Source organism: Neovison vison, chromosome 11 (genome assembly GCF_020171115.1).
Source record: "Neovison vison isolate M4711 chromosome 11, ASM_NN_V1, whole genome shotgun sequence".
NCBI lineage: Eukaryota > Metazoa > Chordata > Mammalia > Carnivora > Mustelidae > Neogale > Neogale vison.
Window position 1 is genome coordinate 174679545 of NC_058101.1, and position 26078 is coordinate 174705622.

Sequence of the window (26078 nt, forward strand, 5' to 3'; positions counted from 1 at the left end):
TTTTTTTCCTTTTTAAAATCCATCCCCTCTTTCTCTCCCTGTCCTCCTCTTCTTCTTTTCCTCTCCTTTCCCCACTTCTTCCGCTATTTATTTATTTATTTATTTTTGGTTTTGTTTTTTAAGGGGTGTTGACCGGGGTTGAGTTCTAGTCGACCGAACCCCCTTGCCAGCGAAGCGATTGGTGAATCGCGCCGGTGACTGACGTGCGGAATGAGTGCGGCTCGCCGCAGCCGGGAGCTGATTGGCTGCGCGGGGAGACTCCGAGGGCGCTGCTACAGGAGCACCGGGCACTCGAGTCCTGCAGCCTCCGGAGTAGGTGCCGCGCGCCCGCCCGCCCGCCCGCCAGCCCGCCGCGCGCTCGGGAGCCGGGGCCGCACTCGGGCCGCCGCGCAAGCTCCCCTCCCCGCGCAAGCTCCCGCCGCAGGCCGAGGGCCGCCACCCGCCGAGGACCGGGCAGGAGCGCGCGGCCGCCGAGCGGGGCAGCGCTGGGGACGGCGTCTTTTGTCCCCGGAGATCGCTGGAAGTTTGCGGCGGGACGCGCGCGTGGAGGCGGCCGAGGCAGCCCCGACGTCGCGGGAGCGAGTGCGCCGAGCCAACATGGTCAGCGGGCGCGGCACGGGGGGCCGCCGCTGGGCCGCCTCGGGCGTGCTGCTGGCGCTGGCCGCCGGGCTCCTGGCCGCGGGCTCGGCCAGCGAGTACGACTACGTGAGCTTCCAGTCGGACATCGGCTCCTACCAGAGCGGGCGCTTCTACACCAAACCGCCGCAGTGCGTGGACATCCCGGTGGACCTGCGGCTGTGCCACAACGTGGGCTACAAGAAGATGGTGCTGCCCAACCTGCTGGAGCACGAGACCATGGCCGAGGTGAAGCAGCAGGCCAGCAGCTGGGTGCCCCTGCTCAACAAGAACTGCCACATCGGCACCCAGGTCTTCCTCTGCTCGCTCTTCGCGCCCGTGTGCCTCGACCGGCCCATCTACCCGTGCCGCTGGCTCTGCGAGGCCGTGCGCGACTCGTGCGAGCCGGTCATGCAGTTCTTCGGCTTCTACTGGCCCGAGATGCTCAAGTGTGACAAGTTCCCTGAGGGGGACGTCTGCATCGCCATGACCCCGCCCAATGCCACCGAAGCCTCCAAGCCCCAAGGTCAGGCCGCCCCTTCCCACGCGCGCGAGCTCCCCAACCCGGGCGGGCTGGGGCCCGGGCGACCCGCCGCGGGAAAGCCCCTGCCACTCGGACCCCCGCCCGACCGCTCCTCCCCGGAGTTCGCACGCGCTCCCTGGAGGTCGCTCGCAAGCTGTGCGGAACGAGTTTTAAAAAAGCCTCTCGTTCGTCCGAGGTGTCGCTTGGCACCTCTGCCGACCCAGGTGCACGGCTGCCCTGCCCGGCAGCGGCGGCTGCGCCTGGGCCCCTCGCAAGCTCGATGCGGTGCGTGGAGCAGCTGTTCCTGGGATCCAGCTCGCTTTTTCGTACCTGAGACAAAGCCTGTTCGGAAGGAGAGCCCTTCTCCCTCTGCATGGGAACCGAGTCCCCGTGGAAGTTTTTAACACCGAGACGGGATGCCCCAGGAGGGAAAAAAAACCCAAACCCAAAGTGTAGAAAGCCCAGAAAGGCTGAGAAAATGCTAAGGCGCAGCTTTGTGTATTTTCATAAATTGGATGAGGGTTAAAAAAAAATCGCCCCCCATCCCTTCCCCGGGCTTTCTTTAGCTAGTCCTTCAGCCAAGTAGCTCCGGGAGGGTTGCAGAACTGGCTGAGTTTAAGAAAAAAAAAAAAAAAAAAAAAAAAAAAAAAAAGTTTAGAAACAGGATTTCTGTTTCTCCACCCTTTTCAGGTAACTGCTTGGGGAAGCTGGGGGCTGGAAAGCGTGTACTCTCATTCTTGCATACCCCCTGCTTCTCCCATTTACACAAATCCTCAGGTAATTAGAAAGATAAAAATGCAATTAGCTCATTGTTCATCTCTCCTTGGGGAGTGGGGCCACGCAAATTGGAGACTTTCCTAACAGCCCCACGGAGGGGGCCTGCGCTTCCTCTTAGAACCCCTCCCACTTAAAGGGCAGCTCTTGAGGGTAGGGGAAAAAAGAATCCCTCTTGGAGAGGCAAAAACAAAACAAAACAAAACAAAACCAAAAAATCAAAACAAACAAGAAAAAAAAAATCCAGTGCAGTGGCTTGACTTTTAAAGGAGCAAATTCTTCAGAAGCTGAGTTGAGGCTGAAAGAAAGATGTGTCCATAGTCCTATAGTCCGGAATGGTGAACCATACCTAGTGTGTGGACACCATACCAGTGTCCCCGAGGGATTGGAGGAAGGGGTTTAGGGTGGGGGTCGGGCTGTTGGCTGACTTGGTTCATCCTGAAGTGATGCCTAAAAGGGAGATGTCCACTGAAGAGTTTAGTCTTCCAGTGTGACGGTGGTAGTATGGGGAAAGCAAGCCCCAAATGCTCCTGCGTGTTCTAGGGAGGGAGCAGATTGGTCCAAAATGACCGACATTGGGTGGCCTGGGCCCCTGGCGGGTGGGAGAGGTGACAGCCTGGCTGCGGGGGGCCGGGGCACCGGCCACCTCTTGCGTGTCTGCACAGGGTTAACCTCTGGGGGAATTGCAATTGCGGGCCTTTGGATCAAGAGCTAAGCGGTTACCTAGAGCAAACAAAGCACTCGTGTTCTGCTGGTGTGGGGCCATCCTCTACAGCCCACAGGATTTTCCTTCTCCCCTTCCTCGCTGGCTGGCCGCTGGCTGGCCGCCGGCCCACCCAGAGATGAGCCCACTCTGCTCCAGAGGCCTCTGATCCATCCCCAGCTGTCTTTCGGGAACAGTCCTTGCACAAGGAGACCTTGGGGGGTACACCTTTTATGGGGAAGATGGGGGACTGGCTGAGGTGCCTACGGATAAAACGGGAAGAATCCTCCCAACCAACCCAAACCCCCGCTGCCCAGAAAGGCTGGAGTGGAGTGGGGGATATCCTAGATTTGCTCTCTTGCCTTTGACTTCTGGGCTGCTGTTCCACCTGACTGCCCCCTCCTGAGTCGGCCTTGGTACCATCCTCCCCATGCCTCCCCTCCAGCCCCTGAGTGCCTGGGTAGCACCCTCCCAAGGCCAACTCCCGAATAGAGAGGAGCCCTGAGAGGACTCATCAGATGTGGGGCTTGGGAACTGGTTCTCCCCTCATTGGGTTTGGTGAGAGGTTCTGCCCAGAGAGCACCCATTCCTCCCCTTTGGTGGGAGGGAGCCTGACAAGAGCCCCGGATGACTTCCTCTGAGGCCACATGGCCATTGTCAGCTGAGCTTGGAGGTGGGAAGGCTGTGTGTGTGTGTGTGTGTGTGTGTGTCTGTCTGTCTGTCTGGAGGGGGCAGGTTGAGACAGACCAAACTACCAGTCCTCATGAGCTTATGGCTTGAGGTTCCAGAATGGGAACTGGTACTTTGGGATGAGAATAAATACATAGGTACTACTTTTATTCTCCCTTCTCTTTAGTCTTTGAAATTAAAGCCAAATTTTCAAGGCATAATGCATATCTCGGCATGCTCTTCACGTAATTGGGCATGTTTTGGGGGTATTGGGAACACTTTAAGAGCCTTGTGTTAGTAAAGATCGACTTGATAATGAGAGAAAAGTCAAAAGATACTTTTCCCTCCAAAAGTCTGACACCCCAGCTACATCAGCAACTGTCCCTGTGCGGCATAGGAAAAACATAACTTTAGCAACTTTCCAGGGAAGTTCTTTCTACATCTTGCGCTTACGTTAGATCTACCCATTCCCAGGCCAGGAAATGGTGGTTTCCTCTTCCAGCCAGGTTCCACTGATTGAAGTTGTACGAAATGAGGTTATATTTTTAGTTTAATTTTTTTGTTGTTCAGATGTGCTGTGTATTAGATCAGCCTGGCTGTTCTAGTCATGGATTGCAGGGCCCACGGTGCTCTCCTTGTCTCCCGGGATCCTCCAGAAGGTCTCATCTCAGGATGTGAAGGAGCTGGCCAGGGAAGACTTGCTGTGTGTGTGAGGGAGAAAGTTTGTGTGTAATTGTGTGTGTTTACTGTGTGTGTGTGAGAGAGAGAGAGAGAGAGCGCTGTGTCACGTGTCCTGATTTTTTTAAAAAAATCACTTAATCGTGACTCTAGTGTTGGACTGTTGTCTCCTCTCCACCCCCTAAAATATTAATGAAACACAAAATTCTTCAGTTTTGGGTTCCCTTGCTTTCAACATTATTTGAAATCTCCCTTCAAACAGCAGTTTCGTCCTACCTCTCAGATGGATGGTGGCCTGCAGGGCCCCAAGGACACACCAGCGGGGGCATAGATTAATATTGCTTTACACAGTCCTCCTTTCCCTGGATCAAGCTACTCCAGAGTCGGCCATAAGAAAAGTCAAGATGGGGGTTAGCTCACCCCGTGAGCTGTTTCTACCTTGAGAGGCGCTGAAGGTCAAATGTTCATTGGCGGGCCTGAGAATAATGTCCCGTTTGGCTACAGAGCCTGTCAGGGAAATCAGAGGGTCCAGAGGGGATGGCGGGAGTGTGCCCTGGGGACAGTGTTTGATAGTCTCACTGCCGGGGCCCTGCTACTTGTTCAGTCAAGATTATATTCATAGAAACTTACAGTGTGATAACTTCTACTTAAAAAAAAAAAAGAAAGAAAGAAAGAAAGAAAACAAGGAAAACCCTGTTCACCCTCCTGGGATAGGTAACACGGTCCTTCCCATACTTCAGGACCTCCTTTCCCTGTTTTTCTCCCCGGGGAAGCAAGAACCATAAGGCAAAATTCTGGGTAAGTTTTTCCCTTTGTCAGAAAAACTACCTCCAGGACCTAATTTCAAATTCTGGCTGAAAAGCAAATTTCCAAATTCTGGGCCAAAAGACAGTCACACAGTCTTCTGCTTGGAGCGTGGCTGTGGCTCTTGCCGCACTGAGAATTAGATGGTGTCTGGCCCTGGGTATGGAGCCAAGGTGGGAGAGGAATCCTAAGAAAGATGAAAGAGTGTGGTCCCTGCTGGGCCCCAGGGGGACCCTGCTTGAAAGTGGGGGTGACCGGCTGAGGACTGGGTATGTCCTGGGGGGCAGCACTGGCCTGGCAGGGCTGTGCAGCTCCCTCCATAGTGTCACCACCTTGGTGACGGTGATGAGCCCCGGGGGACATCACAGACAGGAGACTTTGCCACGGAGGCCACTGGAAAGGACAGGGGAGGAGGAAGAGGAGGACAAAGAGCCTTCGACTTTACCATTATACTTCGGGGTGACTTTCCTCTGCTTCTCAACGCCACCCTGGCTTGGCCCCCTGTGCTTTGCCAGGGGTGGAGTGACCTTTGAATGTGCTAGATTTCCTAGATCATGGATTAAACTCCTAGTGGCCAATGGATGATGGGGGGGAAGGTCTGAGGCGTCCACTGTCCTGCCTTTTCCCTGTCCTCCCACAGAGGCACTGTACCCCCTGGGGGAATCCCCCCTCCAGCAGCATTTGGACCTGGAGGAGGCCTCTGTCCCTGGCCTCAGAAGTATGCTTCCCCTGTGCCCGGCAGTGGCCCTCATGCCTGACACACACACACACACACACACACACACCCCTCCTCTTCAAAGCACTTCACAGTGTTGTGAAAACACCTTCAGAGGGTCCTCCTGCTCCCCCCACCCTCCCGGCTCTCCCATTTGGCAGCTCTTGCCTGTTGCTGCCCCCAGCCCCAGCCCCACCCAGCTGCTCCTGCCTCCCACCCCAGCGCAGGCAGGAACTCACACGGCAATAGCCCTTTTGGAGAGGGGTACTCGGGCCGGCAGCTTGAGTTGGTGTGTCTGGTGAGTTTCCTTCTTGGCTCCTAGGAAGCAGGTCAGATTGATCTGCTGTCCGTTTGGAAGTTTGGGAATGGGAAAGGGGGCAGGGATCAGAGAGGGATATTTTAAGGATGAGGGGAGAAAGAACCAGAAGCAAACAGCTGGAATAGCTGAGCACTCCCCGTCCAGCCACAGTTCACACGCCGCCCCAATAAGGTCGGTTTAAATGGTTGTGCTGAATTCCACAGTTCAAGCCCCCAGATTTTCAAGAAATGGTGTCTGGGGGCATCTGGGTAGCTCAGTCTGTTAAGCGTCTGCCTTTGGCTCAGGCCATGATCTTGAGGTCCTGGGATCGAGCCCCGCATCAGGCTTCTTGCTCTGCGGGGCGCCTGCTTCTCCTCTGGTGCTCCCTCTGCTTGTGCGCTCTCTCTCTCTCTGTCAAATAAATAAATTTGGAAGGAAGGGTGTGGAAGGTCTATGTGACTATCTTTGGAAGGTCTGTGTGACGGTCTTCCTTCCTTGGAAGGAAGGAAGGAAGATAGAAAGAAAGAAAGAGGCTGTGTCCATCTGGTGTTGGGTCCAGGGCCCCAGGACTCTGATTGTCCAGTTGCTCTTCAGAAATTCCAGAGGACCTTTAATTACTTTCAGCCTGGTCCTAGGGCTGACCTCTTTCTTCCCCAGGGCTGGCTCCTTCCAGATCGCAATCTCTGTCACTCATGGCTCCTCTTTCTCCTCCTTTCCCTTCCTAGGCACAACTGTGTGTCCTCCATGTGACAACGAGCTGAAGTCTGAAGCCATCATCGAACATCTCTGTGCGAGCGAGTTTGGTAAGAAGACTTCCCCAGCCACCCCTGGGAGGTTTGGCCTGGTCCCTGCTTCCTTCTGGTCTGTGTCCCTGGGGAGCAGAGAGCCTGTGGGTGCCTCTTTTTGGAGCTTTATATTCTCTCCCTTCATTCTTCCCCAAATGGTTGCTTTTCTCAGGCCCATGGAAATCTGGAGAGGGTGTAGAACGGGCTTGTTTTCATTAAAGTTAAACTTGGCTTCTGCCCTTCTGTTTGAGGGATTCCTGGACAGGTTTTTGGGGACCTTCTCTAGATGTGGAGGGTGGCGGACTTGAGGACAGAGCGGGAGGAGTTAGGGAGGGACACCCCTCCTTGGATGCTCCCAGGAGCTGGACCCAGGAGATCCCACCAGCGGCTTGGTTGGCCTTCTCTTCACACCGGCTCTTTCTCCATCCGCCCCTAGGTGTCAGCACCTCTCTGCCCAGGCTCTGAAATGCGGCACAGGTTCCTGCCCACCTGCACCCCCCAGCCCCTGGGGAGGGGAGTCCAGCCGCTGGGGCATTCAGAGGGGTCCCCATCAGGTCCTTCCTGACACAGAAAAGTGATCTCCCTCCAGTAGTGGGAATTCTCTCCCTTCTTCCCAAACCACTCCGGGTTAATGCCAGATCAGCCTTTACAGCCCCAGGAGAAGTGCTGGATGTGGTCTGGGGAGCAGATCTCAGGGGGCTTTTCAGGGATGGCCCTCTGTAGGCAGCCTCATAGAAGGCCTGAACAGCTCCAGACACCCTGAGCCTGGGAACGGTAAATGTCGACCACCTCCGTTTGGAAGGCCGCCTCCTTCTAATTCATGCGGATGCCGAGAATTGGCTCTGCCTGTGGGACAAGGCCCACTTTGCTGAAGGAAGGTTCAGCCTGACACTGAGCGGTGCCTTTCTTGAGATGCCTGCCGCGTGTCTCTGAGATCGGCGTTCTTGCAGAATTCTTACCGGGAAGAGCAGAACGGTAGGTAACATGGGTCCTTGGCCATTCAGGGTGACCTATTCCATGTTTTCACTAACCAAACATAATAAAGCATACAGAAAGGCCTTCCTGCACTCCCCAAGGGCTGTGTCCGATTCCCATGCATGTGACCTGTACAAGCAAGTTGAAGGAAATTGTACCGTGACATGCATATTCTCAGGATTGTCTTCGTGACTGAGGACGGATGTGGGAGAGCTCAGACCCTTTGCCAACGACAGCGTCTTGAGGACGGATATGCCTTGTGCGCTTTGTTTGTGCACAAGACATCTCGGCCTCCACTGCCCTTGGTGGGGGCCTGCGGGACCTCTAGGAAGATTGGTCTAGGGGGCAGTTTCCGGCCTGTCTTTGAGGCACCTCCTTTTTTCTGGTTGCCGTTTTAAATGAACCGGAAGGGAAATGGTAGAAGGCATCTGAGGTCACGTGTGTGGACTCTGTGGCCCTTCCATCGTCCGGGAGTACTTTTGTCCTTGCTTCCTAGAGGGGTGCCGAGAGCCCAGCTGCGCCGGCAGACTGCCCACTGGAGCGTCTGTGGGTGCACAGCCCCATACTGTGTTAGCAATAAACCTTTTCTTCCACAAATGGGGTTGAGACTCCTTCCCAAAGGTGCATTTGGGACAGAGAAAAGAAAATCTCTCAGAAATCCTGACAAGAAGCCTTTTGCGGTGTGGCTGGGGCAGAAGGAATCTGTTGAGATATGGCCGAGAGCCCAAAGAGTCCTTTCGAGGGATAACCAAAGGGCCAGGTTTTGATTTCCCGGATCCTCTTCAGATATTGTAAAGGAGCACACTCACTTTTAGAAGTTGGCCTGCTGATATTTGCATAAATCCAAGAAACCATATTAAAGCAAGCTCTGAAAGGTAATATATTAGCTGATGCTTTATGTTCCTGTGACTTCCGTCAGGCTCAACTTCTGAGGGAAGAATGATGGAAAGCTTGGGAACCCAGAGTGTGGAGGAGGTGATTGATCTGCCGTGCCTTCCTAGTCAGGAACTGAAATCCAATGTATGTGGTCGTTCATTGATTCATGTATCCACTCATTCGACATTTCTGGAGGGCAAAGGGCTGTGCTAGACGCCATACTCAAAAATACTTACCTAGAGCAAATTACAATTTAATTAAAAGTGTTTTTTTCTTAAACACTGACCAAACACGAATCGGTGATTTCCTGCAGAGTCATGGCGTCATTTGAGAACTCACCAGCTGAGGAGGGGGCCGTGGGAACTCAAGTCCAAGTTAACGTTAAGGAGTTGTGAGAAGAGAATCAGTGTCTTTATGCTCGGAGTCTTTGGAACTCACCAACCTGAGCTTGTCGTCGGGTCTCCTTCCTCCACTCCCACTTCCTACAATTCTGGTCACTGAGGGTTTTATGTCAACGAGGTCCATGAGAGACATTCTCCGGAATTGGGGCGAAGAGGCAGGCTTTGGGGAGGATTTGAACATAGAAGGTTGACCCCATGGCGTAGGGCAGGGGTCTAGAGGGTGCTCAGGCAACTCCTTGGGGTGGATGTCCTTGCCCACTGTAGTAGTTGCCTACTAAGTCAGCAAGCCACCTGTTTACTGCTTATAGGAGGGAGGGGTAGATCTTATTTTAATAGCTCGTCAGGTCTTGGCAGATCTGACTGATGGGTTGTTTGAGACTGTGTTTTGTTTGCCCCGAGATGGTTTTCTTCTCGGCTTCAGAGAAGGTCTGAGGTCCTCCTGGACCGTACAGGTCATCAAATCAAGTCCACTTACTTCATAAATAAGGAATCTGACGTTCCCACCTGGAGTTCTTCCATTCTCTGGCATGCTGCCTTCCTCATTTAAGAGACGATGAACATCCACTGGGCTCTGCCATGAGGGATTTATCCCCTTAGCACGGCTATGGCGTATGCCAGGCTTCTTTGAACTGGATGCAGGCGAGACTTTTTGTTTTTTTGTTTCTGATGTTCTTGTAAGGCAATAAATAGGATTTTATTTTCCTTCACTCTGCAGGGGCTGAGCTTAACTCTGCCCTTCTCAGCATCCTGGAGAATGCAGCCTTGTTGAGAAACTTGTTTCTTAGCTCAGTTCATTTCAAGCAAGCGAGGCAGTCAGCCACGCTGATGGGATTCAGTTAGGAAACAAAGAAATTCAGCAGGGCAAGCTGACACACAACAGAGAAGAAAAAGAAGGTTTTCCTCCCTGCTCTAGGGATCAAACTTTGCCTTAAGTGGCCCTGACATCCCTGGTGGGAAGACATCAGGTTGTTGGAAGGCTGTCTGTGAGCGTGAGGAATAAGGGGCTGCATTCCTTCTGGGTCAGCACACACACTCGCCTTCCTGCCAACGCATCCTCGGAACCCCGCAGCCTCCGTGGAGCGGGGTGTGCAGGGCCCAACACTCTTTCCCAGCTGGTGCGTTTTTAAATCTTTGCCAGGTCTGCCTGGCCACTAGTCTCTCCACCTCTGCACTGGACACCCCTGCGCACCCCCCCACCCCAAGTTCCGAGCGCACTGTTTTTCCCCAACAGGGAAAAGCATCAGTAGAAACACCTGTGAGCTGATACTCAGGAATGCAGCTGGATCAGGCTGGATCAAGCACCAGATGTGGGAAAGCCAAAAGTTAGATGGTGCAAAGTCTCTGAATTCGGCATGGTGGCCAGCTTGCCTGTTGTACTGAAGTTGGGACATGTTGCTCTGCGTTTTGTGTTCTGGGCTTTCCCTGCTCTGTGACATCAGGGTGCTGCCTCCTTTCTCTTAAACAGGCTGCATCACTAGTAATTCTGCTGTTAGCAACTCGGTGCCCTTAGGCATCTTTCCTTCGCATTAGCTTATCCCAGGGGTGTGAAGAGCTCATTTATAATTGCTGGGAGGTTAGGACCCTGCCTCCGGCCGGTGTCTCTAACTTCTCCACTATCTGTAAAGACCTTTAAGCTTTTCTGCTAGAAGCGTGCTCGATGATCACCTTCTGCTACGGTAGTTCAGGACTTGCTCTCGTGCAGGCTTCTCCAGTTTTCTTGAGCCTGAGAGTTCGGGTGGAAACTCCTTTACCCCAGTATTTTCTTGCTGTGGAAAAAAGGATTTCATTGCCCCCAGAAATTTTCCTTGCCTTCTGGGGACTTCTTTTTTTTCCCCATTTATGTTTCCTCATAAAGAGTAAAACCATACTTTGTAAGGGCAAAAGGAGTCAAATAGGAAAAGAAGGAAACCGGCTCTCACCTTTAGGCTTTGGGAATGTTTCCTAGAAGAAATCTTTTCAGAGGTTCCTGAACCCTCACTAATATGTTCTTGCTCTGCCTCACTCTTCTTTCAAGGTGTGTTGGCTGTGCTGCTGTTTGGAAGCACAGCAGTTTACTCCGAAGGGCAGTTCGATCTCTTGCAAAATGCGGGTTCAGCCTTTTCAAGCTAAACCCAGGGTTTCCTCCCACCGAGGTGAGGGAAACTGGCTACCAGCACGGTAACTGTAACATCTATAAGCCGCTGGAGAGCGGGGTCTGTATCTGGCACCCTATTTTACCTAATGTGAGTTGCCCATTCATTATAAGACGCACTGTTCGTTTTGGACCAGTGACAAGGAAGCATGCCTCATGGTAATATGTGAAGATAATCCATGTCTTAGAATGAAAAAAACAAGTCCTGTTTGTACTTCAACAGTCCTAGGAACAGTCTCTTCCCCACGGTAGGCATGAAATAAAAGTTTGCCGGATGAGTATTTGAATTGGTGGAATGGCAGGGGGATGGAAATTGGACTTCCTTTTTCTTTACTCTTTCTTTCTTTCTTTGTTTAATAAAAGGAGAAAGCATCTTTCCAAGTGGCTGTGGAAAACACATTTATTAATTTCAAGGAAAACTTCATGCCCTGTTTTGGGTGACGGAGTGTATATGCATGGATGTTAAAAACTAAACAGAAGCATTCACGTCCAGAAACTGAGTTCAGTGGAAGTGCAGTTAAGTAAGGCAGAAGGTACGCAGCTCTTGGGGTGGAGTCGGCGGGCTGAAGGCTTCTGAAATAGTCTCCCATCCACAGATCTGTAAATACTTGGAAAGGATCGTTAAGGCACTTCGTGTGAGGGAGAACGTGGAGTCGGTGCTTTCAGTCCCTGGAAAGCATAGCCCACAGGTCACAGCCTGGGTCCTGCTCTAAGTAGCTTTCTCGTCCATGCCCAGGGGTGTGCTGTCCAGCACATGGGCTGTGGCTGAACCAAGGGGCCTTGAAGCCTTCAGTTGACTGGGTTGATGGTGATGTCCGTTCCCTGCTCACCTGTGGTCTTGGATTGGAGATTGTCTGTGCAGAACCCAAACCTGGGGTCCTGGCCAGAGAATCAGGCCCTGGGCAGTTCAGGCTGAGGTCACATGGAGACCACTTTGCACTCTGAAGCGAGGCTAAGGAACGTCAGGGCAAAGGTGGGGAAGAGCCACATTCTCCCTTCTGGTGAGCGCTATACTTCCTGTCTCCATGCCTGATTCTCTCTTGGCTCTGTTGAGCACGAAAATACTTGGGTAAAGCAAATTTCGGTGAGAATCACTGTGTTAGCGTAGTGGGGCCTGGGATAGTATACTGAAGTATGAGACAGTGAGGAACCGTGGATGGGGCACGGCGTTTCCCGGAACGGAGTTCAGTCCTTCCTCTGCTGCTGTGTGCGTGCCTTGCAACACTGGGCATATCCCTCCCCCTCTCCAGGTCTCCGTTTCCCTCCATTTCATAGGCCCAGGTATAGGTTTTGGTGAGGAGCAGAGGCGACGGTGTGTTGGGAACCCAGGCCGGACTCACTAAACATTCACTGTGGCGATGCTTCCAGGGACGGCAGTATCCGGCCACCTGTCTGGGGCAGGTGGGACCTCCCTTGTGGCTCTCCCCAGAGCAGCAAGAGGTGTCTCGGGAGCGCTCTGTCCTCTACTCTCACCATATTTATTGAAATCTTTTCCAAATCTGATTCTGTTTGCAACCCTGTGCCCTCCTTGCGTCATGCCGAAGGGATTGCTTTTCTTTGTCCTAAGACAAAGATTTCACTGTAGGCATGATCGGCTCAGGATTGGCTGATGCGTGACCTCCCCTCCTTGTGGCCAAGTCCAGGTCTGACTCGGTTACTCCTTGGGACAGTCAGTGGCCCAACGGTGTGGGTGGGTGTCCTGTGAGGTCCTCTCCAGCTGGTGCTTCTCTGATTAGGAGTGGCCCAGCCCCGTTTCTTAAGCCCCCTTATCTTTTTTCTTTTCTTTTTCTGATCAAGTTATTGTGGTAAGATATATACATATAACATGATATTTGCCATCTCTGTCAGGTGTATGGTTCGGTGGCATTAAGTACACGCACATTGTCACACAGCTTTCCCTGCCAGCCATCTTTGGATAGATTTCGTCCTCCCAAACTGAAGCTCTGTGACCATCAAACACTAACTCTCCATCGCCCCTCCTCCCAGCCCTTGGAAACCGCCATCTCATTTCTGTCTCTATGAATTTGACAGTTCTGGGTATTTCACGTAAGTGGCATCCGGCAATATTTGTCCTTTTGCGTCTGGCTTATTTCACTTAGCAAAACGTCACCCTTATCCTTTGATGCATGGATAGACGGTCATGGAGAAGGGGAGTGACAAGGACCGACCCTCAGCTTCTCCTCTGTTGTCTGAAGCTTTTCTGGATGTGGGTGGAGAAAGGAGGCAGGAAGGAATGGTTTGGGAAAGGGGGTGCTGTTCACAGCCCGCACAAGTGGCCCATGTCTTAGGGGGCTGCACCGCTCATTTGTATCCCTTTGTCATTCTAAAGACACGCCAAGCTGGATGGAACCTCAAAGGTCAGCCAGTCCAAGGCTCATCTCAGGGACTGAGAAAAATAAAACTCCGATAAAGAGTTAGTCATGTGATCGTCCAAGGCTGCTCTTCCTGGTGTCTATGAAGGTTTCTGTCCCCACCAGCATTTACCTGGGCTGCTGATCCATTTCATACCTGTCCTCCCTCATGTACCCCCATGCTTTCAAGGTCCCCTCCTGCCAGGAATGGTGAGGTCTGTGGGAAGGGAAGGTTGGTGGGAAGGGGATACAGGGGGCTCCTTCATGGCTTTCAAAGCCTGTGGGATGTAAATGGACTGATAGGTGCTCCCACCCCATGGAAAAGGTTCACCAATCTTTGGTTTCTTTCTTTGTGGAGAGGCAGGCAGTACAGTAGAGTAGAAAGAACATGGGCTTTGGGCCAGGGAGACTTGGATTCAATCCCAACCCTATAAACTGAGCAACCACAAGAGAGTCTCTTAACGTCCCCCAGCTTGTCTCCTCGCTTGCAAAATGTGACTGGTGATTCCCGTGTTACTGCCGTGGTAGGGAGAATTGACTTTGAGTCAAACATGTGGGGTGCCTGGAATATGGCCGCAGCTCAGTCCATAATCACGATGATCTCTTCTTGTTGGAAAGAATAGTTTCAGGATGAAAATGAGCCTAGGTAGGAAGATTTTGGCACAAGTGAAATCAGTTTGGCAAAAATTTTTAGGCGATGGAATGGAATGTTCTGGTTAATTCTCTGGTTAGCAGAGGATTAGACTGAAGAAGGCTTTTTAAAAGCCCACTTGGAAAAACTTGAAAAGCTCTCTGCAGCTTCAAGGTGCTATAGTTAATAAAACCCAAACAAATCCAACCCAAACCAAACCAAACAGAAAACAACCCCGTGTGTTCTGGAAGTCAGACCTGGGTTTTAGTGTGATGACACCCCTGAGGCATGGACGGACCATGTAAGCAGTTTCAGGATGTGCCTCCTGAAGGTCTTTTTGTTTGTTTGTTTGTTTTTGTGTGATTTTTAGAAATCTAATTCCTGATACGTGTTTGCTCCTAATTTATTGGGTTGGGTTTAGCTCTGTGTGTTCTACTGCCCTCCCCCCTCTTTTTCTCAAGCTGGTTCCCCAGTGCATTTGCTTCTTTTCCAACCACGGCCTTGTGATACTCGTGAGATGTACTCCCTTTAAACAAAAAACAGGCTACTTTCAAGAAGCAAGCAAGCATTTAAATATTGGTAAATTCCGTCCAGTTTGCAGAAATGAACCAGAAGCTCCAATTTGTGTGTGTTTAAAGGAGAACAAATGGCCAAAGAAATGTCAGGCCCTTGCCCTGCCCTAGCCTGCTTTGAGCAGCCAATTAAGGAGGCCTTAGCTTTGGAAGACTTCTGAAAGGCCTATAGATTACGTTTGAAATCTTTGTTTAGTCTTTCAGGAACACTGTCACACGGATGATTTATCAAAGAAAGTTGTTTATCTGGCAGTAAAATAAACTCTGGGCCTGTTCGGACTAAAATTTCCCGTGAATTTCTACCAAGGTAAACACTGGTAACTGGCAGGTTGCAGATTCCGTGTGAAAGCCAGACACATACAATAAATATTTGAGCGATAGCTTTGCTGTGTAAGAGGCCTCCCCTGTCACTAACACTGTCACTTCCGCCTTGGCCCCAGAGGGCCTGGCGTGGTGGCCTGGCCCCGAGCAAGACCTGGCAGGGCCCTCGGGGGCAGGAGCGTCCTGTGCTGGGTGGGCCTCCCGAGGCTCAAGTGCCACTTGGGGCTGGCACCGGGGACTTCCTGGTTCACAGGATGGTGGGGGCGGTGAACCTCAGGATGGCCGCTGTCAGCATCACACTAGCCGCCTGGGGTGTGTGAGGAGGGAAGTGAACCTGAAGCGGCCCAGCTTAGGTTTCTTGGAAGACAGACATCCGTGGGACCAAACTGGCAGGATTCTGGGGCTGGGATGCAGGACCGGGGGCTGGAATCACCTGGTGAATTCTGCTGAGCTTGAACAGTAGCCACAAAGAGTGGTACAGATGTGTCCCTGGGGCCATCGGCTTTGCTAGCTGGCAAGCGATCCTTCTGGAATAGAGAGGGCAGGTCTGGCTCTGTCAGTGCCCAGGACATGTTTGAGAGAGGGACTGAATGAACACAGGAAGGGTGGTAGAAAAGAAAAGAGATGAAAGAAAGCATTCTAGGTTTTTCAAAGGAAGATGTGGTGGTCATCATGTAGAGTGGCTTTTTGGGGAGGGACTGCTGAATTAGAAACAGCTTGCTCTCGGACAGCCCTGGTCCAGGAGTCTGGAGCTTCTAGATCACCCTGGCCTTGGGTGGGGTCCCTATTGCAGGACTGAGCTGAAGGTGTTCCTAGGGACCTCCTGTAACTTAGATGCTACCCTAGGGCCCCTAGAGAGCCTCTGTGCTCATGTTTAAGTCTTGAGAGTGATTGGTGCTGGTCTTTCGGGCTGGGAGGGGCTGCAGGTGTGTGGGGCCGGGCTGTCCCGAGGGCTCTTGGGGGCTGGGTGTGCAGGTAACAGGCGCTTACTCACAGGCCTGTAGATACTTAGGGGAATCAAGTATTTCTTCAGGGCATGACTTAAGGGAAATTGTTGGCCAGTTCTGAAAGGATGTCTGTGAGTTGTAAAGAGATGTCAGAATGGAGCTTTGGCAGTGGGGAAAGGTGAGGAACCAGCTTCTCCTACACTGTGTTCTCGCTCACTGGGACAGGATTACGAGAGCGGCTTTCTCTGGTTCTCTCTGATCCTTCATCAGCGTGCTCTCCAGGTCATGGCCTTCTGGGAGAACCTCAGATGTCTTCTGTTCTCTTCGTGAGCCTTTGAAAATGCGTTCACGTGCTGGTGTGTCTTCCACAACAGATCCATTCAGCTTCTGGAAGTGGCGTTAGAGCTGAAGGAAGGCCCTATCTCTGTGTCTGTGACAGCAGAGTTAGAAATGGGAGCCTGGAATCAGCCCTTGGACCTAAAGAGACAGCAGGCACCCGGAAAGTGAGCGGCCTCCCATAGCCGTCTCTTTGGGCAGTGGCCACGCAGACCTCCTGGACCCAGAGACCTGCCTGTGCTCCTTCCAGGCTTCCTTTGATCTCCACTTTGAGCCAAGGACCCGTTTCTCATACTCAACAAATTTAAGAATCTGGTGGATGAGGCAGGCCTTGGTTATGCTTTTTTGTCTCTGTTCTCTGGTGACTTCAGATGCTCTCAGGCCTGTGGAGGGAGTGTATTCTGTTGGGGCTGGAGAGATTCGGGGAAGCTAACCAGAGGCATACGTATTCTCACTTCAGACTCAGGATGAATAGAGAAAGGAAAGATGGGCATTCCTGGTGTCAGGAAATAAGGGCTGGGAAAGGAGGGAAGACCCCAAACAAATAGCAATTCTCAAATGACAAAACCCAATTCAGGTAAACAAATATGGGTAGAGAATATCATTTGACAGCTCTCACAACTGAGAGCTGCCTTAGGGCTTGGGCCTGGCTCAAGAGTCGGGGACATAGGGCCCGAGCTGAGGTGTGATGGGAGGAGTCAGCTTTTGTGCTGTCTGCATCCCCTCCTGGGAGGGTGAGGTCCCCAGTGCTGGGCCTGCTCCCGGAGGAGTTGGAATGAGCAGGTATGTTATAGTGGTTACCCATTGAGTGTGGCCACAAGCCCCGGACACCTCCCAGTCCTCACACGGCTGCAGGAAGAAAGGAGGTCCGTCATTAAGCACTGCCCTCTGCTGTGGGTAAGGTGCTGGGACGTGGAAGGGAGGGGCCTGGATGAGGGCTTGGATGAGGGCTGCCTCTAACCCTGACCTAAGCCATGACCTGTTGCACCCAGAAAAAGCAAGGCTAATCAGGAAGAGTTACCGCCTTTATTCTGAGATGCAGATGGGCAAAAGGGCTCAGATGCCTGCCTGGTGCCCCACGCGGGTCAGCGTCCAGCCTCTCAGGTTACAGCTTCTTTACTCTTATCCATAGTCATTTAGAAACAGGTATATGATGCATATACATGTGTGTGTTTTCTTCTGTAAATCTCCCTGCAGTATGCGCTCTTGCACAGACTGAATTCAACAGACAGTGGTTGAACTTGTACTGAGCAACATGGCCTTGCTAATACTTTGTACTACAGTTGTGGACTTTGGGATCCACACCCAAGGAGATTCCAGTTGCACACCCACAAGTGTTTGGATCATTTCTTCCCAGGGCCCGGGAAGAGGGGACTCCCACAGTCAAAGCCAAAGAGACAATCTCTTCCTCCCCGCAGGTCTTCTGAGCTCTGAGGTAAGCCCTTGGCGAGGAAGGAAAACGTTCGTTGGCCAGAAGCTTGCTCATACCCATGCAGATAAGTACAGACAAGGATTTTAGTAGGCCCAGTTTGATCCTGTAGGGCCTTTTATGCTGGATCCTAAGTAAGAAGTCTTGCACAAAGCCTCCTCCTAATGTGGTCAGAGCAGCCTACTTGGTTGTGCCTCTATCTGATTGAGTAGGCGCTGGTGAATTTTGGAAGGGGAGGTGGGGGTCTCTCTGTAGCTGAGCTCCCTCTGCCCCATTCCTGGGGCCCTCTGGTGGCCAAAACTTCCAGCTGGCCATGGGCTTCCCCAGGGTGCTTTTGTTCTGCTCCCAGGACTGGAACTCCGCCCTTGTGTGCTGTTCCACATGGCATTTCCTGCGTTTGAGGTGGAAGTGCCTCCTTGAGCTAATGGCATGTGAGTAGAGGTTTAATAAATGACCGAACTGAGGACTCGTCCTACGTCAGCCTCAGCCCTGGTGATCGCGCGGAAGAGTGGCTGGGTGGGTTAATTGGGATGGGGTTGCTGGCCTCAGATGGCTTACTTTCTGAGGGTTCACAGAGCGGGAAACAGAAACACATCATACCGCGTCATCCTACACTCAGGTTCCTGGAATACCTAGGAAGAGAGGGCTGTGGGAACACAGGGAGGGGTCAGAGAAAGCTCTAGAGAGGATATACCATGTGGTATTCTCCAAGGCATTGGTAGGAATTTCTCAGGCTGAAAAGATGGGAGTAGGAAGAACGGTCTGTGTGGAGGGCCCAACAGAGGTCTAGACATGAGGTACAACAGTATCTGCGTATTGGGGAACAGTGAGTCTCTTCACAGTCAGCCTATTGTGTGGCGGCAGACATTTAGAAGTGAGATTGACAAACTAGGCAAGAGTCAGGTCATGAAGGGCCTTGAATGCCATGGCAAGGAACAGAACATTCGTCTTGTTGGCCTGAAGAGGTATAGGGAGCCTCTTTTGGAATGTTACTTTTACTCACATCTTAAAAGAAGACCTTGGGCAGGGAGGGAGCCCAGAGAGGTACTCATTAACCCAAAGTAATACAATGCTAACGGCAGAAATTCAGGCAAAATATTTTGGACAGGCGAGTCTGTGGGTAAGAGTGAGGAGGGGCAAGAGAGAAGCCCTCAAATCACATCCCTTAGGAGAGAACCCAGGGCAGTGCCAGCCAGGCCTGGGCCAGCTCTGGGCCATCCACTTGAAGGAGACCCTGATGCCTGGCCTGATGAGGTCAGCCCGCAGCCCAGGCAGCCGGGGAAGGGGCCGGCCATCTGCTGTGGTCAGGCCCCCCCCCAGGAAAACTTTGTTCTGGGCTTGCGGAGCGGGAGCCAGGGCTTGTAATCTGCTCCTAGGCGGGTCTCGGCCAAGCCGGTCGTTACCAAGAGCAGTCATCATTAGGAGCCGTCATAAACTGCCCTGATGATTCTCCCCAGACCTTGTTAGTGGCCCGGGCAGCCAGCAAACGCAGTATTTCTGGAGCCAACTCCGTCATCACTGCACTGTGCACGGTATTGGCCGAAGGGCTGGGTCAGCGCTGGCGTCGGGGGCTTTCCGGACGAGGGAGGTGAGAGGGGCTGGGGCGGTAACAAGGGGCAGGGGGAGAGGCCACAGGCGGGGGCGCGTGTGTGCTCACGCCCGTGCGTGTGTGGCTAGGTGGGAGGCGTGGACATGGATGCCCATGTGTAGCTGTGGGGCACAAAGGGCCGTGTGCGTGTTGTCATGCGTAAAGTGTATCTGCCCGGCGGGCGTGGCCGTGCCCGTCAGCGGCTTGCCCGGCGAAGAGCAGCCTGTCACTTGCAGCCACTCTGGCCTCTCCAGGCCCTTCGCCTCCGCTGGTGAGGTCAGAGGCTCCCCCTCACCGCCAGCACCTCAGAGAGAGGCCTTTGAAAACACGCCGTGGATTTCCCCACCTCAGGAAGGCTTTAGGGACATCTATAAAGGCTTTCTCCATAGCAGGTCTTTGTGCAAACCCGGCGCCATCTTTGCAAGTCTGGGGAACACGCCTACAGTCTTGGTGTTTTGTTTCTCACCTCAGATGCTGACGAGGCCTCTTGGCGTTTAGGTTTTAGTGTTTGCCACAAGACCATTTAGAACCGCTGGTTCTCTGGGCAGGAGTTAGTTACTTAGCAGATTTGAGTGGTTAGTAGGGATTATCATAAAGGACGTGGTGTCATCTCAAGGATCTTCAGAGTATATTGGAAAGCACACGCATAGCCTCAGGAGTCGTGTAGACCTGAGTTCAAGGCCTGGTTCTACCACCGACTGCATCAGCCTGAGGAAACCACTTAAAGTCTCTGAGACTCCGTTTACCCACCTGTCAAAAAACAAAAGTAAGAACTCTGTGCCAGGAGATGATAAGTGATGAGATAGAAAATACCACAATTTCTGGGTCCCAGGATCTCATTTCAGTACTGACAATCAACAGCGTTGATTGTCAACAGTTCATTAAAGTATCTGAGCCTAGTTGGGTAAGCACACTGAAGGGGTTGCCTGAGGGGATCGCTAATGCTTCTTCCAGCTCTGGAATTGTACTATTTTCTTCCTCAAAACCTCTGTGACTTGGGTTTCCTGATCGAATATCTTGATTGGCAGCTCCCTGCTCCGCAGGCGTGTTCACTGGGAGCACTGGGCCTTCATCATCGGCATGTGCGCAAGAGAAGCTTGTGCCTAAGGGTGTGCAGCAGATGAAAAGTGTGTTGGATGCCCGAACTGAAGAACTGAGTTGGGGTTGCACAGGGCAACACGTTGTTGCCCCATGGGTCAGCGTTCCCGAGGGCCTGGGTGGCTGCTGAGCCCTGACCTCAATCCTCTCTCCTTGGACTGGTCCCATGTTGGGGTCCTTCTCCACATTCCCAGGGCTCTCGTTCCTCCCTGTGCTTACTCAGAAACCCAGGAATGGAGGGCACAGGTTCCCCTTTGCCAGCACGGGGAGGGAGAGCATGGTGGGAAAGCAGCTTGGAAGCAGGGGACGCATGCCTTCTAGAACTCAGCCTGGAGTTGCCATGCCAGCTCCACAGCTGACCAGCCATGAGACTTCGGCTTAGTTCTTTTATTTTCTCACTTGCCACTCAGGGATAATTGTGCATCCTTGTCAGAACTGATGTGTAGACCTCCCGAGATTGTATTGAAAAGTCCTAGAAATGGGAGGTGCAAATTCATGTCTAACAGGTTATCTACCCCATGGCAGCTGGTCACAGGTGCGATCTTACAGTTCGGCTTGGCAACCCCATGAAAGACTTTCTGTTCAAGTAGGGGCTGTCAGCACGCCCAGTGTTGCTGTATTTTCCCTAACGCGCTCATAACACAAACCACACATTTGGCCTTCCTCAAAAAAGAAAAAAAGTAAAGGGTGAATGTGGTTTACAGATATATCAAATCTGAACCAGGATAATAATGGCAATATTTTTCTCAGGAAAGTTTAGAAAGAGTTTTGGAGGTTATTAAAAGATAGGCTGATGTGACCCCTGATAATGTCTGGGCTCATGGTGGGGCGGGGGGCAAATATTAACTGAGGACTGAAATCCAAGGCAGTGGGTGGGAGAGGACTCTTGGAAAATCTAGTCCTGAGACTTCATGCCAGCCTTGTCCCCAAAGCGGGGACGCCGGCCCCTGCAGATGTGGCACATCTGGGAACCTCCATCCTTCAGTCAAGAGTGACTTTCATTGGCGCTCTCTGTGCTGTTCCTCTGCAGCAGGGTCAGGTTGGGTGTTCCCACTCTACAAGGGGCCTGGCAGTTCTCGTTCCATAGTCTCTTCTCGTTGGACCATTCTGTGTGTTTAAAGATGTCTGCCTCCTAGGACCACAAGGGCCAGGAGGACAGTAGATGAGAGAGCTGACTGAGTTGGCCTTGTCCAGCGAAGGGAAGACACGTTCTGCGTAGCTCTTGTAGAAGCTGGCTTATTGAGGCAGTAAAATCTTGATCAACAAGGTAATGGGGGTCTCAACCCCAGGAGCTATTCAAAAGCTGAATGGCCTCTCTGCCATGGTGGGTGAACTTCCTTCCTCGTGAGGCTGTCAGATGATTTTCCCGAGGAAGGGGGAGGAATAAACTGGGGTCCCAGGTCATTAGATCACCCAGCAACGTGGAATGCCACTTTGGAGATGTGTTTCTATTCAGGGTAGACCCTTCCCCTCTTTTCAGCAAGGAAAGGGACAACTTCTCGGTGTGCCAACTCAATCTTGAGGTCATTCTGGCTTGCGTGTCTGCAGGGAGGCCCGGCTGGCTTGGAGCACTAGGGTGGCTGTGACTCCTAGGGAGAGAAGGCCCTTTCAGTTGCCAGAAGGGAGGCCCAAACGGAGTTGGAACGAAGTGCGGGCCCCAGCCTGGGCCTCCCTCTCCTGCCCTTTCCTTCATACAGGCAAAGCCATCTGGTCCACCCCCACTCCCTGGTATCAGTTTTCCTGGTGACTTTTGAAAAAATCCTTTCCTGCCTTCACAGTTGTGTAACTGTGTGTGATGGGGGAGGGCGGTGAGAAGGTTGAACATGAAGCTGCCCCTTCACTGGGAAAGGAGAATCAATAGATTGTGTTGATTTTTCTCTGTGACTGACAGCTCTTTGCCTGGAGCCTTCTTTTCTTACAGACTTAATGTGTCTTCTGGCAGATTTCCTTGTTTTGAATGATTACTCAAAGTAGAGAGCAGGCAAGCCTCGCAGAGGACTCGGTGCTTTCCTTTTGCTCATCATCCACCCCATCCTCCTCTCCGGAGGCTCTCCAGGGAATCAGTTGGGGAACAGAATTGAGTTCGGGCCAGCCAAAAACTCTCCGCGCTCCTTCCTCGACCTCCAGGTTTCTTAGCATGAGCAACCCAGGATAGCGCTGAGAAGCTGCCTCTTCTGTGGGGCTCTCAGCATCTGGGATGGTCCTGTGGGGACCCACGCCCTGAGAAAGTCTGGCATGAGACACTAACCGACGCCTACCTCCGACGTGACCCGGGGTGTGGTCTGGTGGTGTTCTCTCTAACAAGTGTGCTCATGGGAGCACACACAAATGTCTTAGTCCCTGCCTCACCTCCGAGGGCTTCTCAGAGGCAGGCAGGTCAGGGGCTCCCTTGGAGGCCCCAGGATGGCGCAGTAAGCTTCCCGAACTGAGGGGATGGCGTGCTGGGCGGCAGCCCACTGTTTTATCTGATCGGCAGCCCTGGGCCAGAATGAGGACCGGGCAGCGTTTCCTCGATTCTCCCTGATGGCTGTGGGGCACTGGCAGGGAGGCCTCTGGTCCCTGTTTCCCTCCCGCACCACAGTCCCATTTCTTACAGGAAACGACTTATCCGAGAGCGAGCCGGGGTTGCACTTCTTCAGCCTGGGTGGAGCTCCGTTTTCTGGTTTCTGGCTCTTGGTCCTGGTGCTGAAGTCGCTAGAGGAGGCTTGCTTGTGTTTGGAGGTGGGAAGGGAGGCTGTGTGACCCTGTGGGCTGGAACTGGAGGGGCTGGGGGTCGTCTTTCTGAGACAGGGTGTGTGAAGGGACAGAAACAAGGCAAGTGCTTGGGAGACAAGGGGAAGGGGGAGACGCATTGGCCACGGGGAGTCCACGGCTCCGGTTCTGGTACCTGACTGGCTGCTGACAGCCGAGACTGTCGTCCTCCGTCCTCCCAGCCTCTGCAGTGGGGCTTCGGCTGGGGGGCCTCTTCGGTCCCCTCCCACTCTAAGAATCTGTGCTCCTATGTCCCAAGTTAGTGTTCTTCCAACACACATACCAGCCATGAAGCAGAACTTTCCCTCCAAGGAAGCCTCACCTGATCTCCATTATAGAAAACCGGTCAACACAGACTACGGGGCTGGAAGAACAGGGGCCTGGAGGGGACTGGCGTGGCCGTGACAAAGTCCTGGGGCACATTGGACATGCACTCCATTGCGAAGTTATTGGACCTGGGGACAGGGTGTCTGACCTCAGAGAAGAAGGGCTGAGATTCTCCTAAGAGACGCTCATGCTCTACTTTCCTCCCGAATGGACCACTGGGGACTTCACCAAATGTCCCCTGGCCTAGCAGCTCTGGATGCAGATGATGACAGTTCCACCCAAACTGTGGCAGCCTGCTAGGCTTCAGGCAGAGGCCCCATCCCCACTGCTGTTGGCCAAGCTGGAGCTTCCCGGGCACAGACATCCAGGCTTCAGCTCAGCGGCAGCTCTGCATCAGGCTGAGGCTCCCAGCTCTTGGGGAGCCAGCGTGTGCCCCTCTCGTCTGCGCCTGGGGGGATTCTCAGGGGAAAGGCCCTCCAGCAAGGGTGGTTGGACCCTAATGTGTCACAGCCTCTTGTGGGGCAGCACATTTTCCCCACCCTGTGGTGATCCACCCGAGAGCCCCTGTGCTGTATCTGGAGCCACAATTCCCTTCTCCCCTCAGACCCAGCTTCTGTGTCAGGGCCCAGGAGCCGCACTCATTCCTCCTAGATGTCTCTGGTGGTTTTGTTCCTTCCTCCTTCAGTGATGGTGGCTCCTGGCACTGCCTGTGGATGCGTCTGCTTCTGTATGGGTCCCCGTCACTAAGAAACTTAGCATTTTAGTTTCTCTAGGAAGCCCCAGGTACTCACGTAACAAGTCAGTTGCAAAAAGGTGATGTTGGTGGGGTTGGCGTCGCGGAGGGATGGGGTTGGAGGTGGGCACAGCTGCCAGTTGTGCTCTGGCCCTGCTAGGACACCCGTGTACGGTGATAGGCTGGATGGAGCAAAGAAACAGGGGCTAATCAACTCTCTGCATTGGTTGAACTAATCAATAGTTATAAGAAAATTGGAGGAACGTGTTGTTTTCTCCATCTCAAAGAAGTAATATTGATCTTGGAGGTTTTATAAGCTCAGCTGCTGATTTTGGTCTGACCTTCTGGTTCCCTCCCCTGGACTGTCTTTTAGCAAATCTTGAGAATGCCTAAAAAATCAATCTGGTGCCGACATGTCATCTTTCCAAGGATGGCTTCCTATCCAGCCACCAGTTCTGCCTGATAGGGAAGACGCGACATATTCCCAGGAGGAGGCCTTAGCGATCATTCCATTCCCATTTCAAGCGGAGAACCCACAAACTTTGTAGAGGACACAGAGGGGGAGATAAATGTGACAGTCCCCAGGTGTTGCTCTGCTTCCAACAGGTCAAGGAGAAGTGCTTTTGTTGCAACAAAGTTGTGGCTCTGTCCTGATACTCAAGAAATAAAGATATTGAAATCTAAATGACAGAAAAAGAGGGAGGACCAAGGCAGGGGACCCGTGCTGTCTAAAGTCACATCATAAAAAGCAAGAATTTGAATTCAACAGGGCTCTGTCTGTGAAATCGTCGGAATCTTCAGTCCTGCGGAGTGGGAGGAAGAGCACGAGATCATGGACAGTTACAGAGGCTTCTTGAATGACCATAGGGAAGAGAATCACAGTTCCACAGCTGGAGTTATTTTGGCGTGAACACAGTAGGAAACTGTATTTGCATCCCTCTTCTTCTCCTGAAGACAGAGGGTTACTTGAAAATTGAGAAATTCACGGGAATAAAACAAGTGAATGAATGAAGTATAAATAAGTCATTACTCTGTACATATATATGTTAAACATATAATTTATTTTTGAAGATGTAATTAAGCTTTGAAATGGCCATATATTCACATGGCATAAAATAAAAATGTTCAAAACAGTAGAGATTTAAAAAGTAACAGGAACAGTTTGCTTTCTCATACATGAGCTCGTTTTTGCTTTGCACATGTAGCCGGTTACAGCCAGGTGTAACTGATCACATCTGCAAAAGACTAGCTTTCAAAACCACAGTCTGAGGTTCCAGGTGGAAAGGAGTTTGGGGGGAAACTCTATTCAGCTCACTACAGGGCTCTAGAGTCAACCCTCCTGAGACTGAATCCTAGCTCTAGGTCACTAACTGGTGTCTTTGGGGAAATTAGATGCCTAAACCTGCTTGTCTTAAAAGATGGATGATGGGCGCCTGGGTAGTTCATTGGGTTACTCGTCCAACTCTTTTTTTTTTTTTAATAGATTTCATTTGTTTATTTATTTGAGAGAGAGAGACAGTAAGAGAGGGAACACAAGCAGGGGTAGTAGGAGAGGGAGAAGCAGGCTTCTTGTGGAGCAGGGAGCTCCACAATATGGAGCTTGATCCCAGGACCCCAGGATTATGACCTGAGCTGAAGGCAGATGCTTAATTAATGACTGAGCCACCCAGGTACCCCAGGTCCAACTCTTGATCCCAGCACAGGTCTCAATCTCAGGGTCATGCCATCGCTGGGCTTGGAGTCTGCTTAAGACTCTCTCTCTCCCTTTTCCCCGCCTCCCTCTCCAAAAAGAAAAAGTGTATGACCATAGTGACTATAGTGACCAGTTCATTAGGTTCCTGGGAAGATGAACTATAAGGCCTTAACTGTCGGTACGAGGAATCCCTTAGACTGACTTGGTAGGTGGTCGTCAGAGGCACTACACGAAGCGAAGGCAGCTTCATGCAGTGGCTACTGACATGTGAATCTTGGGAGGGGTCTTCCACTGAGGAAAGCATCGCCAGTCTGGAGTGCCTGGCTCGGCAGAGGAAATTCCAGGCCTGAGATG

General features: G+C 52.2%; 1 protein-coding gene across 4 annotated transcripts in view; it reads left to right on the forward strand.

Annotated features, from left to right (window-relative positions):
• Nucleotides 1–348: 348 nt before the first annotated feature.
• The window catches only part of SFRP1 (secreted frizzled related protein 1), a 45558-nt gene continuing 19828 nt past the window's right edge, over nucleotides 349–26078 (forward strand). The window contains exons 1-3 of one of the 4 annotated variants that reach the window (XM_044225329.1): nucleotides 351–1141; nucleotides 6505–6582; nucleotides 24801–25041. In XM_044225329.1, coding sequence (XP_044081264.1) covers nucleotides 598–1141; nucleotides 6505–6582; nucleotides 24801–24814 — 636 coding nt within the window. In that variant the 5' untranslated portion in view covers nucleotides 351–597 and the 3' untranslated portion in view covers nucleotides 24815–25041. The other 3 variants (XM_044225327.1, XM_044225326.1, XM_044225325.1) reach the window with 3 other exon arrangements.